This window comes from Buteo buteo, chromosome 4 (genome assembly GCF_964188355.1).
Source record: "Buteo buteo chromosome 4, bButBut1.hap1.1, whole genome shotgun sequence".
NCBI classification, from domain to species: Eukaryota; Metazoa; Chordata; class Aves; order Accipitriformes; family Accipitridae; genus Buteo; species Buteo buteo.
In genome coordinates, this window is record NC_134174.1 from 44,741,491 (window position 1) to 44,757,269 (window position 15,779).

The 15,779-nt window shown below is 36.0% G+C and overlaps 1 protein-coding gene across 5 annotated transcripts in view; it reads right to left on the bottom strand.

Moving 5' to 3' along the window:
• ADK (adenosine kinase) overlaps nucleotides 1–15,779 on the bottom strand; it is a 300,352-nt gene that overhangs the window by 251,629 nt on the left and 32,944 nt on the right. For 4 of the 5 annotated variants that reach the window (XM_075025725.1, XM_075025723.1, XM_075025722.1 and 1 more), the window contains exon 3: nucleotides 12,204–12,257. The exons of the other annotated variant lie outside the window; for it this stretch is intronic. In XM_075025725.1, coding sequence (XP_074881826.1) covers nucleotides 12,204–12,257 — 54 coding nt within the window. The remainder of the gene's footprint in view (nucleotides 1–12,203; nucleotides 12,258–15,779) is intronic. 5 annotated transcript variants of the gene reach the window in all.

A 15,779-nucleotide genomic window follows, 5' to 3' on the forward strand; every position in this document is an offset into this window, starting at 1 on the left:
GGTGCATAGGTTCACAGATCCTTACCCTAGCAAATATATATGCACATTGTCTTTGCATATGGCCTTGTCCTGCCAATCTTGCACTGTTCTGGCTCCCCAGTCTAAAACCATTGCCTTTTTTCACATCCCATTCCTATGCATTCTGCAATCTATCCAACTCCCTCTTCACTGTTTTTTCTCCACTGTTCAGTTGACTTACAGGCATTAGTTTGGTGTTTCATCCTGTAAGCCCTCTGCCACTTCATGCTCTTACAGCAGATTTGATGCAAAGGGAGACTTCTGTAATGAAACAGAACTGCCAAATTCTGTACAGTGATTTCTTGTAACAGGAAGGCTCATCCATAACACCTACTTCAGAAGTACAAAGAACTGTTCTTCATAAATAAATTAGATACAACTTTGATCATTCCAATTTGAAAATGATGACAAACTGCCTTTGGCTCATTGTCTCCTGCTTCCGAGGAGGCAAAGAAGAATGATCCACTCCCAACAACAACACAAACTAGCAGCCATTCCAAAAAAGCAATTTTCAATTCTCTGAAGCCACATTAGAAATTTGAGTCACAAAGAAACATTTCCAGGAATTAAACATGCAACATTATTTTGTTGCTGTTTTATGTAGTGTATCCAGAGGACTTCTGAGAGTCAATTATCTGAATTGTCTGAAGTATCTACTTTCTTTTCCTGAATTCATTCATTGGGGGGGAGGGGTTAATCATATTTGAATAGGGGTTAATTAGTAGTGCAGTTACTCTTGAACTTAAAAAAACTAAATCCTAAACATATGAAGTAATAGATGCTGTAAATTTTAAGTGGGTTTTTTATTAGTCTTGTTTCTTAATCAATCTGAATGTTAATAACAAACTAATTTTTAGTTCTAAGGCATACCAACCAGCATCTCCACTCTGTCAGCTTGGAGTTTAATATGTTTTAATTTGATGCCTTAGGAAGTCCATACTACATATGGCAAGGCCACAGCTGGAAGATTGCATCTCATTTTTGGCAATACACTTCATGAAGTACCTAAAACAACTGGAGGGAGTCCAGAGGAAAGCAGTGAGATTGGGAAGAAGTTGAGATTATGTGGGCTGCAGAAAGAGATGTATCCTGCATTCTCCAGTCTACAGATGAGGAGAAAAGGACAGACTTGAGAACATAAAAATAAAACCAATAGGAAGGGAATAATCTGTTCTCTGTGTCAGGGGAGAATAGGACAGCTAATAGAACTGAACTGTATCCAGAACAGATTAAAATCTGGATTTAGTGTGGGGAAGGGGAACTTTTCAGTGGGAATGAAGCAGCTCACCAATACAGATTATGTATTAAGATTGCACTTGACTTCTTACTATTTCCAAAGACCTTTAGAGGAGGCTAGACAAATATCTGCCAGGAATGACAAAGATGTATGTCTAGCTGGATTAGGGGAATGAAACTAAATGATCTCTTGAGGTCTCTTTCTAAAGTTCTATGAAAGGAAAGGCAATTAATGGACAGCTATTAAATTATTTTCACACAAGCCATTTAATCTGCTCTGATAGATGATCACCTCCTTTAAAATAGCAGAATCCACTATTCTAAGCACTAATTGGTACTCTTGGGGTTAAGCTTAACCCAGAAAAGACTGAATGGACAACAGAGACTTAGCTATTCTTTCAGTTGCTGATAAACTATACAGCTTATTATATTTTTTATTTGGGGTACTTATATGTGTAAATGAGGATAATTTTAAAGCCAAATTAGTGAAGAGAGTGATGTTGCTTTAGCAGCTTTGGAAATGGAATATCTTATGTGATCATGACTTTTTTACAATAGCATAACAAGCAAGGGCATCAGTTGAATGTCTCTGGCAATTCAGTTCTAAACAGTCTCACTGAAAAAGATTTTAAATGAGAAAATTGAAGTCCCAGCACTAGAAAAACATATACCATGTTATTCACTGAAAAGCACACAAACATCCAAGAAGAGCACAACAGGACTTCACCACAATACAGCTCATTACCTGATTACTTACGAAAACAGTGGCATTATAACCTATGTCTCTTACAGAATTATGAAGAAACAATAAAGTACAAACTTTATGCATTTAAACAGAACACACACACAGGTGCCACCAAGGAATAACTTCTATTTTTAAAATTCTATGAGTTCACAAAAGCCTCAAGCTATTAAAGAAATCAAATTAAAGATGTCTGCATTTTAAAATTAAGTTATAGCATATCTTCTGTTACAGTAGATATTTTCATTAAAAAGCAAAAATATTGAAAGCTTAAATTCTCCATCTACTCTTAGGAATATCCAAAAAGTGAGTATAAACTAAATAATGATTTTTTTTACTTTCTTTTGCATTGGTTAGCTTTCAGAGAATCATACCAGCAATACATGTAAATTATTTTAAAGCACATCACCTCAACCACGTCATGCCAGTAACAAAACAAAACAAAACAAACCCCTACAAAACAAAACTGAGTTTAGAGAAGAAATAATTAAACTATCATTCTGGGTTTTGCAACTTTGCCTATTATAACATAATCTGTTAACATAGTAATCTGAATACTAAATACATTAGTGGTCAGTGTTACAAAAAAACCCACACACAATTTGCTTGCTGTACTCAGGTGCATCTTATCTCAAGCTCAAACTGTGCACACACATGATGTACAACAAAATATACATTTCTTCTTTTCATTGGTTTTAAACAGTCTCTATGAAAGTAGTAAGCCTCCTCATCTCAAGCTTAGAAGTATTTAAAGAAAAAGACAACAGTGCACTACCAAGTACTTTAAAGTGGCTTAAAGCTTTAGACATTTTACATCTTTTACTGTAGCTTTCAGTTAATTGCCATGAAGCTAGCTACCACAAAAAGCTCCACCTTGTGGCAAAACCAGTACTGACGGCATGTCCTTTGGGGCTTTCAAACATTGCCACAATTTCCACTGCTTTGCTGTGTATTTCATTAAAATCTGAACAAAAACAGAATTGAAAAGGACCTGCCAAAAGAAGATTTTGTGAAGATTCTCCTCCACACACACTACATTTATGAAATAAATGAAAGTAACGTAATTTCATAAAATGCTCGGGCAGGTATTAACTTTTTTTCTGCATCTATTGCTGTCTCCACAGGACTGTGAGCAAAATATAACATATCAGAAGTACAGTGAAAGAATGGAATAAAAATCCCATGTTAAGTTAAGCTCTCATTCTATCTCTCAGAATACTTCAAGCTGCAAGATACACTGCAGGAGCCGCATAAATAAACTGCTCTGATGGCTCAAACCCATTCCATAGCAGTATCTTCATTTGCATTCTCCAAGAGACACAGACAGACAGTACATCTTCCAAGTTAGTAAAATGACCAGTTAGTCATTTCTAAACTTTAGAAAATCTCAAGATTAGTGCTACATTGCATAACACACAGAAATTAATACTCTAAAGACAGATTATGTCCAACTCTAAATTGTGCACTTCTGTGCAGCAAAGATGCAGAAGCCTTTTCAGCTACCTTAACTAAGAAATAGTGATCCCAGAAGATTTTGTATGCTCTGCAGCTTAAGATTGCATCTTATTGTAAGTATGCACCCCATTCTCTATCTGAAAGAAATGAATACAGTGACAGAAATATGCAGCACTGGAAAAATTAGTCTGCATATTCAAAACTCAGTCTTCAAATATGTCAGTGGTAGCACGCAGTGATGTCACTACTGTATTAGCACCACACTTTGTGCGTACCTGGAGTCAATGCAAAATACAGTTAACACCATTTTTCACACCATTTTTTAATTTGTTGTAAAATAAGAAAAGTGTCAAGAGAATAGGTGAGGAAAAAGTCTTATTCTGGACAATCATGCCTCCCTGACTGCCCAAACTGCATTTATTGAAACATGAACCACAGGTGGACAAGAAGGTGCAACTATTTTGTGCTGTTTGTGAAGCCTTTGCTATGAACAGTTGGCGAGTAGCAAGCTGAAACCCTTTACAGGAGTTCACAGAATACTTGAACCTTCTAAGTCCAGGCATTCAATTTAGCGCTGAGGGCTATCAGCTCAGCCTGTGCTTGAGGGTGGTTTCAAGAATAGGCAGCAAAAGGAAAAATATATTTCCTTGCTTTAAACAAAGTATGTAGAGTACATACTAAGTAACAGTAATTACTAACAAAAAGAGCGATAGAGTTAACTCATCTAATTAGCTCACTACATAGAAGAGCCAGGCAGGTCCATGTCAATCCACCTATTCCTGCATAAATTTTCAGAGTCTAAGAAATCATAAAGATCAGTTTAACTCAATAACCACTACTGTGAGAGCTCCTGAAAGTTCTCAAATTTGAGCTGGAATTACAGTTTGAAATATTCCAAAACATCTTTCCCTTGGAGGATCTTTTGATATCTCTGCTGTAGCAATCATAATATGGTAGTGATAATCAAAGTAGATGACACAGGTACTTGAAAAACATCTCTTGAAGGTAAGAGAAGAAAAATTAATATATGAGATTAAGTTATCTAAGAGCAAGACTACAGAAGAAGAATAAATCTGACACTAGGAACTTCCATACCTTGATTTAAGCAAATTAAGTTTTAATCCTCTAGCAGCTTTTTTAGACCTTTCATTTCTGGGTTCTCGTATGTCACACACAAAGCATTTTGGATTCTCCATTGGCTTTCACATCTATCCTTCTCTTTCCCTTCCAGCTCTCCTCCTTCCCACTACCATGGAAGTGTTATATCACACAACAGCCTCACATAAGCAGCTCACGCTACAAAACCAAGCTCCCCAAAGGAACATAAGCCTTGTTCTTACCTGCCAACCATAGCTATTATCAGAAGTTTTCCTCTATTTTATATCAAATAACCACTGTGTCATATAAGAATGAATGAACACTAATTTCCAAGAGCTGTTTAACAGTAAAGAATATCCTAACAGAGCCTATAAAGCTACGTAGCAAAGTTCTGCTTTAGTACACTATATACACAAATTAACGTAAAGAGAGGCAGAAGGCTTAATTACAATACTGCATTGATACATAAGCACACTTTAAAAATATTGAACCAATATCTTTATCACCCTGTATAAGTAACCTGCAGATTCCTTATATCATCAACAGCAGGATGCAAAATGAAATTACAATATAATTAACACTTCCAAGTTTTTATTTTAATTTTAAGCAGATGTAAAGACTGCCTCCATCAAAGAAGGAAAAAGCACTTCTGCTATATTTAGATTCCTAATTTTTGGAAATTTTACGCAGGATTGTCTGTTACCAAGAATTTAATGAGATGATTGGTGTAACACTAATTTGCATTTGTGCTGTATTCAAAAGAATTAGGTAGGGGGTGGGCAGGCAGAGAACTGAAAGGAAAAATAGAGGGAGGAATCTGTAATAGAAATTTTGTAGCTAACCATAAATCATTCTTTTTCTACACGTGAGCCAAGCCTTTATATATACACCACAGAGTGATAAAACAATTCTAGAGAAATCAAACTGCAATTTAACGTAATTTCTACAGAGGGAGCCAACAACCCAAGGAACAGGATTAACAAAATGCATTCCAGATCAGCAGAGTTCTTCCCAACCATCAATGTCTTTCATTACATTTACATGTTTTTCAAATATCCACAGCACATCATCTGGATTGTTACTCCACAGAATTCCCAAGCATTAATGAAAGTTTACTTAAAGAAGTGCTTGATTATACGTCATAGAATAGTAAGTGTCAATACACAACAGAATTTATATTTCCTTTTGGAGAAGGTAGCAATTTAAAAAGACTGATTATTCTAAATTACTATTTATTCATTAAAAAGAGTAGCTTATAAGTTTCAATTTGTAGCAATTCTGAAAATATTAGATTTTGTAAAAATGAGTATCGATTCCACAGCAGACATTTTTATTGAAGTTTTCATACAAACCTCTACACCAGGAAACAGGCCAGTATGATAATAGCTTGATCTAAAAAAATGAGGAGGAAATCTAAAAAAAGAAGTTGTGTAAAGATGAGAGTTGTTAAGCTTTTTCATAAAGCTGCGCACCTTGTTATTGCCATAACAGTTTTCCACATTACTTCATTGTCAAATCACATTTCATATCATATACTAATCCACTAAAATGTAATTACAAATGAGGAATATTATATAAAGTAACTCAACAACTTTGACAGACATCTGTGACAGGTTCATGCATCACCCCAACCATACAAATCATCTATGTTGTCAGCATATGTCGAGCAGGGCAACAAAAGATTTAAAGCTTCGTATTTCTGATATTTTAGTATCTCTTTACCCTAAAAGAATTTTCTACCCTCTTTTTTAGGTTTTGGGGATAACAGGTGGATAAAAAACAAAGGTATTTTAGAGAGACTACACACCAATAGGACACCAAATCCTAAAAGCAACATATATGGAAAGATTTTTTAAAGTTACTGAACATAAGCTACACCCTCTAGTGGCACAAAATACTGTAGCTTGGTTGTTTCCAACAGCATTAGACAGTTGCACCTCTTTATGTCCCCAGCATTCACATCTCTCTCACTCCATGTTGAGCCATCAGGCATGGCTGCATAGTAAATGGGTCTGGGGTTGAGTCCCTTAGCTTTTGCACTTAAGTATTGCGATAGTGATTTACACATGGTAACCCCCCCAAATACAAGGAAACTCCACTACAACATTCCCATGAAGATGTTCAAATTCCTTTCATTCTAGCTTTTAACATACCCAGACTACTTCTAAACCCCTACTGTAAAATTCTCTACTCTTTCCAAAGGATCATACAGGCCATCTGTAATCCCGAAACAGGTCTACTATGCTCCCAAGATTCATCCTTCCAATACTTACTTACACACACCTTGGCTAAGCAAAACTAGAACACACACACACAAAAATCCAGATGGTACAGATAATTAAAAACTGCATCAGTCACCCAAATAGCTGTTCTCAAACTTAAGAGTCCCTCACTCCCTTGTTCAGCTGCACTATGAAAAAGTATTCATATAGCAAATATGCAGCTAAGAATGAAATACCTAAAAAAATTCCTATCAGCAAACTTCCAGTGGACCAACACATCCGCCCTCCCTTCTGACTGCAACACATCAAACAGCTGACTGAAGAGAAAGGAAGCTTAGATTTATATTCTTCCTCTTTCTCACTTCATGGCCTTTATCTCTGTAAAAAGACATTTTATGGAAGCAGAGGTGGCTCTGGGGCACAAAATAGCTGCCATTCTTCCTACTTTCTCCTTCAACTAACTTTTTTTGAAAGTTAAGCATTCCATCATGGCCAAAACTGCTTAAAAACAGTTTATAAAGTTGTACAACCAGCAGTCAAAGCTGTATTAAAACAAGTGTCCTGAAGTATTGCTTACAGACTCAGTGGTACCACTAAACTCCAAACAATGCTTTTAAGACTCACAATGAATATATTTCAGTCACCTGTTCATACAAGCTAGTCAAGCTACCAAGATTTTGCTACAGCCCATATTTTAGTAAAAGAGAATATTACTAAAAAAACCCCAACACCTCTGCCAACACTACTCTACACAGTGAAAACGGACTCTGTATTGGGTATTAGGTAAACAAATTAAGTGTTTCTACTTCAATATCAAGACAACTTAGGTCACACCCCATCACTTGCTGCAGCTAGCTTGAATTTATTCTCCTCAAAAACTTTTGATGTGGAACTATAGTAAAAAAAAACAAAAACAACAAACAGCCTAGGCAACAACACATGCATGCACACACAAAGAAGTCTATACTTGGTTAATATGACCTTCAAAGTCATTCAGTCCAATTCTGAGAATTAAAAATAGGAGCAATTCTTGTAAAAGGACTATACAAACGGTCAGGAGAAATACTTCCATTTTTCTCAGTTTATATTGATTTATTGTTCTCAGAAGGAGAAAAACATATGGATCATTAAGGCCTCATCAACCTTTTATGTCCAAGTTTCCTCAGCAGTCTTCCAGGATGGAATTCTTTTTTTCCTCTCCTCAAAGTTACAGGTGATTAAGTGGGTTAGGGGAGGTGGGAAACATCTCCAGGATAGAACTCTTTTTTTACCTCTCTTCAAAGTCACAGGGGGTTAGTTGGCTTAAGGGAGGTGGGAAACATCTCCAGCACATCTCTTCAGCCACAAATGCATGCTTACTTTGTAAAACACCTGTGCAAATGGAAGATACTACTGTTCCCTCACTGCAGAATAACAAACTCACCAGTGAAAACAAATATGATTGCTCATCTGATTCACTATGACATTGGCATGCTTGCCTTGATCATCAGTTAAAATGTTTTGAACTAATCTGCTAATTTTACGTAGAAGCAGGCTAAGGAGCTTCCACCCATTCCACTTCCTGGCTGAGCTGCAGGACAGTAACCCTCCACCTCATGTGCATTCAGGAATTGACTGGGGCGGGGGCTAGGTATTTCCATCTGAATGAATGAAAAGAATGTATATATGCACCAACTTACAACTTTAGTGATAACAAATTCCTTTAAGATAAAAAAATGTACACTAATGAAAAGACACAATTTTAAAAGGCTGCTACAGTCAAAGTGAATTGGAAGCAGGGAGGAAAGAAAAAAAAAAAAAAAGGTGATCTTTCATACCTTAGCTCTTAAAATAGAAGTACGATACCACACCTGTAAACCAACTCCAGTCTGTCATAGTGACTATACTTATCTCTCCAGATAACTAAGATTCAAGGACAACAGGATCAAGCCAAGTCAGGGTATAGCTGGCCCACTTACCTTTGGAGATGAGGCATTCATTATTGAACAGAATTTAGATTTTTATGAAGAACAGCTACATAGAAGTGATCTCTAAGAAGCTGAAGGACATCTGACAGTCAGAGAAACCCTTGTGATACTATTAGAGGAAGAATGCCAAAAAAGGTCTTCATTACTAGGTAAGTCAATATAAAAGCTGCTGACATTTCAAAGACTGGAAGATAAAATATTTTAAGCAGGGGGATTTTGGCACTGAACACAAACACGTAGAGCCTAACTTTGTTTGCATTTGACTTAAAAACATTAGGACAGGTTCAGAACACCACCTTAGTTATAAGGGCACTGAACCTAAGAATAAGTTTATAACCAAATCAGCAACAATTACCCTACTGGTAAATTGTCTTGCACCATTCCCTAGAACTGGCACTTCTTTTAAATATGAAAGCCTATCTAAATATCAGAGAAGGATAGTTAAGTATCTAATGACTCATCTGTAAATTAAATCAGATAATTTAGCTTGAAGGACTGAAAGTGCTCTGAGGTTCAACACTATTTAATCTGTTCTGTACCGTACAGTTAACATGGTCCGAGAACACGACAACACAGCATATTAGAAAAGTTCCAAAGGTCTCTCCTGAAACAACATGACACTGACTTATGAGAGTTTTTCCCCAGTCAAGTATCCAGCAACACTCAAGATGCCAAGGTCAATGGCAAAAGCATGTTCAAACTCTTTCATTATAACCAACAGCATATAAATCATCTTAGGATCTACTGTAGTGATAACAACAAAAAAACAAAGAAAGGTTTGTTGCAACTGATTCATGTAAAACTTCAGCTTTACTGAATTTTCTTTATTTAATCAAAGCAGTTTAACCCTCTATTTAAGAACTGACTATGCTGTAAACATATCAGTAACTAATATGCAATTAAGTAATATGCAACATACCTAATAAAGAGCTCAAACAGGATTTTAGTATGTTTAAACTACTTCAAATGAAATACCTCACATCAAAAGGTTCAGTTTAATCAGTATCTATTGTGCAAATACAGCTTGTGTACACAGCACAACTTGTACTTTCCAAAACACAGACCTGTATGTCACTTAACTTGTGTTTAGCCCCTCAGCATGCTAGTAATTTTAATACTTCTAGATCATTAAAAAAGATACAAGCTAACACATTTAATAGGTTAATCATAATTATGCTGTCCACAAGTACTCTGTTATTAGAGATAGTGCGCTACATAAAACCAGTCTTACCTACCGATCAAAGGCAACTGCTGTTGCCTGTCTTTTGCCTGAAGCTCAAGCAGTTTTAACATCACAGGTACATTACCATGATGTTCAAATATAAGTTAAATGTCTTTTTCCCTCCTCTGAAAGAACACGAAAATTTGGCTAGTAATTTAATCACTAAGGCTTTTAGCAAATAACTCTTTTTCCAAAGGAATTAAATCTTTGTTACCAGAATACATTTTTACTGTTTGAAATCTATGTCCTTACTGAGAAATATCCAAACTTTTAACATGGGAAAACCTCACAGCTATAGATATTAATTCATCTGAAACAGTTACCTGATCTTACACATGGATAAGCTGCTTAAGTCGTTTAGGGATACTATGAAATAATGCAAAATAATGCTAGTGTAATAATGGAAACAGACAATCATGTGCAAGCACTTAAAGTTTAAAATAGAAAAAAAAGGTGTTTTTCTTATATCTAAGCATGCAGATGCACACAAAAGGGGCCAAATACCCCACACTCTCTATCCTGAAAGGAAGAAATGTGAAAGTAAACCTAAAAATCTGTACCTTATTCAGAAATACAACTTTTACATAAATATTCCGCTAGTCATCATGGAGAAGAGACTGAATAAAATTATTTAAGGGCTGACAAGTGAAGCATTTTCTACAGTCTTTCATACCAACTATCTATCTTCAAAAAAAAAAAGCAGTTACATAATACAGATTTCAGGGATGGCAAAGAGGACATTCACACAGATCGTTTTTCAGGCAGCTCATAGAGAACAGTGACTGAATGAGGCAAGAAGAAAACTGGAGTTCATGCACTGACTATAGCTCTGCAGCCAGTGGTATTAATGTGCAGTAATTAAAAACAGCAGTAATAAAAGAGACAATTACTTCACTTAATGAAGAGCTTTAAGAACAAGAGAATTTTTAAACTAAATTCTGAAATAAAAAGTATTACAGTATTGCCTTTATGTAACCTGTATGCTTACACATACAAAAGCAGGAATGTTCCACTAGTGCCATCTTTTATTTAGTGAGTACTTTTCACCTATTTAATATAGTAACTCTTGATTGAACTAATAGGTCATCACGGAAAGCATACCAAGCTCTAAGTCCCCTCCACTTTCAAAACATGTGTACAGTTTAAAAGTCAGTAACTGAGAAAACTTCAGTATCTGTTTTAAAAGCTACCATAACTGGGGGAAAAAAAAAAACCACAAAAAAACCCCAAAAAACAACAACAAAACACAACAACAACAACAAAACCCACAAAGGCTTCAAAACCAGGCATACTAACTCAGAATCCCCCCCCCCATATCTAGATAATACGCAGACAATGCCTACCAGTCTTTTTACTTTGCATTTTCCAAACATATATACACATGCTTATGCACAGTACCCAGTATTTGCTTTCAATTCAGTTGTAGAGCTTTTCTATTTTTAGTACATAGTGTGCCAAAATAAAAAAAAACAACACGTTATTTTGCCTGACCATGGAAGACTATCTAAAAATCGGAATAAATTTGAACTTCAAGATTCTTTGGTTTGGTCACATCTTTAATGAAGGAGCAAAATAATTGAATATGCTGTTATTGCAACGTTTGATTAAGCTTCCTATGGCTACTTCTCCTGCAAGACAAAAGAACATTTCTTCCCCAGAAACAAGAGTTTTTAGGCTACAAAATCAGATTAGCCAAAACAAGACAAATTTCAATATAACTGACAGGACACCGGTGACTCTTAGCTACATTCCACACCACAGCCCAACTGTGTTGATGTGAATTTGTGAAGGTGGGAATGGCCATGATATCACACAAGTAGGCAAATTAAAATAACGAGTCAACACTGAACCTGGGAAAAAAAACCATCTTCTTCATTTCTGCCAGATATAAACAAACATTTCACTTACACACAGACATACTGCAGGCAGGCACTAGCCATCAGTGTAACCACTATACATAAAACCAGCTAGGATGAACAACAAGACATTTAAATTGCATGTGTACCAACTGCAGTTAAGAAAAGAATTTTTAAAACAAATCAAGGAAAAAAACTTTTAATTTTTTTTTTGGAAACAATTGGTTTTCAGACAAGTTGTGTAATTTACAGCAGACAATACTGAAGAGCAGAAGCTATTTATGAAAACACAAAATTTTAGCTTCAGGTCTTTAATTATAAGATATGTATGTACATAGAAAAGTAAATACATGTAACATGCATGTATATCGCCATAAAAGAGCTTACAGTTCTTTGTGCTTCTCCTCTGCCAAAATTTGGTCGTTTGGCTTCAGCCCATACCTTGGGAAAAAAAACCACAAAACATAAAGCAGTTAGTCCTTTGAGAATATAGCCATAAAATGTAGTTTTCTAGTTTCAAACTGGCATATTGTTAAACTATGTAATATTTCTTGATTCAGGTACCTCAGGTATTACAAAGACAGTAGTTTTCAAAAAAATTTTTTATGTTTTTATTAAAGTTAACATCACACAAAACTTTTGCTTTATATCACAGCTTCAAACTATATCAGATACTTTGGTTTACTATATATCCAAAATCATCGTACTTCATAACATAAACTGTACGTTGATCTTATAATTTGGATCTGACACAACATTACAGGAATACAGACAACGTGAACACTAAAACCAGATGTAGTGTTTCCCCCTGTACCAGATAAAACTATTATAATCAATACCAAAAATATTTTATAGAAAAAAAAAATATACTTTAACAACAGGCTATTCAGGAAAATTTCTGCAGCCCATACAGACAACCTCTGATGAAAGTGAGAGCTTGAGAGAAACGTTCTTTGCAACCTTAACCTGATAGGCAATTTAACAGAACAGGCTGCCTACACTGTCTGAATCAGAGGGAAAAAGGAACCCAGTCTCCCCCAGCACAGGCTACTACTAGTCATGCTGCAGGCTGCACTGTCACTCACTTTGGAAAACCTTTAAGAAGTGACCTCACTTTTGTTCTGCCTCAGAGTAAAATCTTTTGCCATCTCAAAATATTCCACAAATCTAACTGCTATGGTTTTCTGCAGGGTTTGGTTTTTAGGTTTTGTTTCGGGTTTTTTTGACTGATTGTTCTGTAAGACAGTCATACGTAATGCAAGCAGCTAAAAGTCAAGTGTCCATTTGATAATTCTCCAAACAGCTAACTGCTCACACTGCAGAAGGCAGAAGGTTCCCACTGTCCCTTTGCCCTCTGTTTTTGTTCCTTGCTCCAGTCAACTGCAGAACCATAGATTACTCCTCTTGAGGAAAGATTCTGGTCACCAACCAACTACAATCAAGCTATCTTGCAAATTGATTTTTGTTTCATATAAACAGATAAAGTGTATGTTCTCTATTCCTTATAGCATTTTCTGATGATACTCTCTGAAACTTGATTTTTCAGCATCCATTTAAAATGCAGTATCAACCCCGGACACATTCTCAAGCTCAGTAGTGCTGCACTCAAACATACAAGACATCAACTGACTGACCTATTTTTCTTGTTAACATATGCAGAGACTGCCTTAGGTTATTTGCCATAGTATCATGCTGACTTGCATCCATTTATCCACTTTGCTGCTAAACCCTTCATGTAGTCGCTTCTAATTAGGATACAGTGGGGTCCATCCACATTCTCTTTCTAAACGCAGGGTTCACATTTGACTCTTATAGGAAGCAGACTATACTGTAACACACTGTTCAATAACAGATTCAGGTCACTTGGTTTAATAGCTAAGTCTTCTTTATAGTTTACCATACTATCAGTCTTTAAGCCACAAATTTTAACTGTTGTGATCTTACATTTACTTCCAAATCAATGTTTTCTGTAGTGAATAGTATCAGGCTCTTTTTCTTTAATGAAAAAGGAACTAGCCCAATACCAGTCTCTTCATAATGCTGCTACACCTCCCCAATATCTCAATTTATCATGTCTTAATAAGCATTTTATTGATAGAAAATACTTATGTATCAGAGAAAAAGCAAAGAGCTACCAGGAAATTCTAAAAGGAACATCTTTCAGAAGTCAAAGGACACTAACTCTTCTTATGCAACTTGCAATCATATTTAAAATGAAATCAGGTCATTTGTTAAAAGGATCTGCCTGTGTTTCTTCACTTTTTTTTTTTTAAACCACAATTTAACCCCCACAGTTATTTAGAGGAAAAAAAACAAATAAAACCCTTCACTACTTACTCAGACTAGTAAATTAGCTACAACAGAAACCATGTAACATAATGGGAACGCTGTTTAAAAGATGTGTGATTTTCGCCTCGGGTATGTTACTGACATACCACAGAGGGGTGCGGGAGGCACACAGTTGCTACCCCAAGGTTTGCAGAATGGTTCCTTTGGTGAACCTTAGCCTACCCAATTTTTTTCACCACCACCCCCTTCCTTCACCATGAATATGGCATTTTTCAAATATTCTTCCTTGACCCCTAAAGATATTGCTTTGATAGCAACTTGTCAAAGGAAATTTCCCATAAAGGAACAGTCTTGTAGAGTTCAAACTTTTATTAGTACTTTATACATTAAGACAGGATTATATTTCATACACAGCTGCTGAAGTATTTAATAAATTTAAATGTGCAACTAGCACAGTGACCAGCTTACATAATATTTCCCAACATGTGTTTCATAGGCAAGATTGATAAGCACCAGTTGGCTCTTCCTAACTGATGAAGGTTAGATTTGGGAGAGTTTCTTCAAAAAAAAATTTTAGGAGCCAAGGATACTAAATGCAAAATTGAAGTTAAAGATATGCAGTCAAAAAATTTTAAATAAGGACATTTAAAACAATCTAAGCAACCAGAACAACATATCGTACATGTAGTATACATTTACATACCTAGCATTAAACTAGGAAGTAGAAGAGAAGCAAATATGCTATGAAAGTGAGCAAAGGAACTGAAGGGACCACAACTTCACTTTTTTCTATTTTCTACCCTGTGAAATTCAAAGTTCAAAACATCCTAGAACATTAAATAATGATCATTCTTTTCAACTATCCAGTACCAAACTGTGATACAGCTTCAAAGTCATAGCAGTCCCTTCATCACTGCTCAAGATCCTGTTTCAAAAAAGGGGCCTAAAAATAAAAACATGCAAGGATCTACAGAAAGATTGTATAGGTAAGTGTCAAAACAAACTGTAGTACATTTCAAAAATTATACATTTAAACACTTTGATATGTCTTTCAGACATTTAATCTGCTGGAAGAGTAGCCAGTGTTCCAGCCACCCCCTTCAAAATGGCAGCTACACACAGTCATGAAGATGCACAGAAAAAGTGCCCCAACTGCAGCAATTATCACACCACACAGCTGCATATTTCCACCAAACTGGTGCAGCTGCCTGCCCAAGATACACACATCCCAGCCTCTAAGCATCACAGCTGGTGGCTTCTGACAGTCCAATAGGCTTATTGTACCTTGGGTAAAAATTCCACTTTTGGAAGACAGCAGCTTTCTCCCCACACTCAGTTCATTACGGAATTTCTTAAGCCACAACATCTTGGTCTAACCTCTAGATGTCATCGTATCATAGTCATTCCAACATACCCTATTCTGATCAAAGCTCAAGTGAGGTAGCTGCAGATAGGTGCTAACAAAGATCATTACTCTACCATCCATCTCCTAATCCAGTTTAAATGAGAAGTTTCACAGTGCTTTACACTACTCTTTTCAGCGTCGACATTTTTTTTTTAAGAGTATTCTTTCCAACCTGGTTACAAAAAGGCATGTTTAGGCATTTGACTTATCAAGACAAATGAGCAAGCTAAGCCCCTAGGTTTCATCAAGAAACAAAGACCCAACTTCAA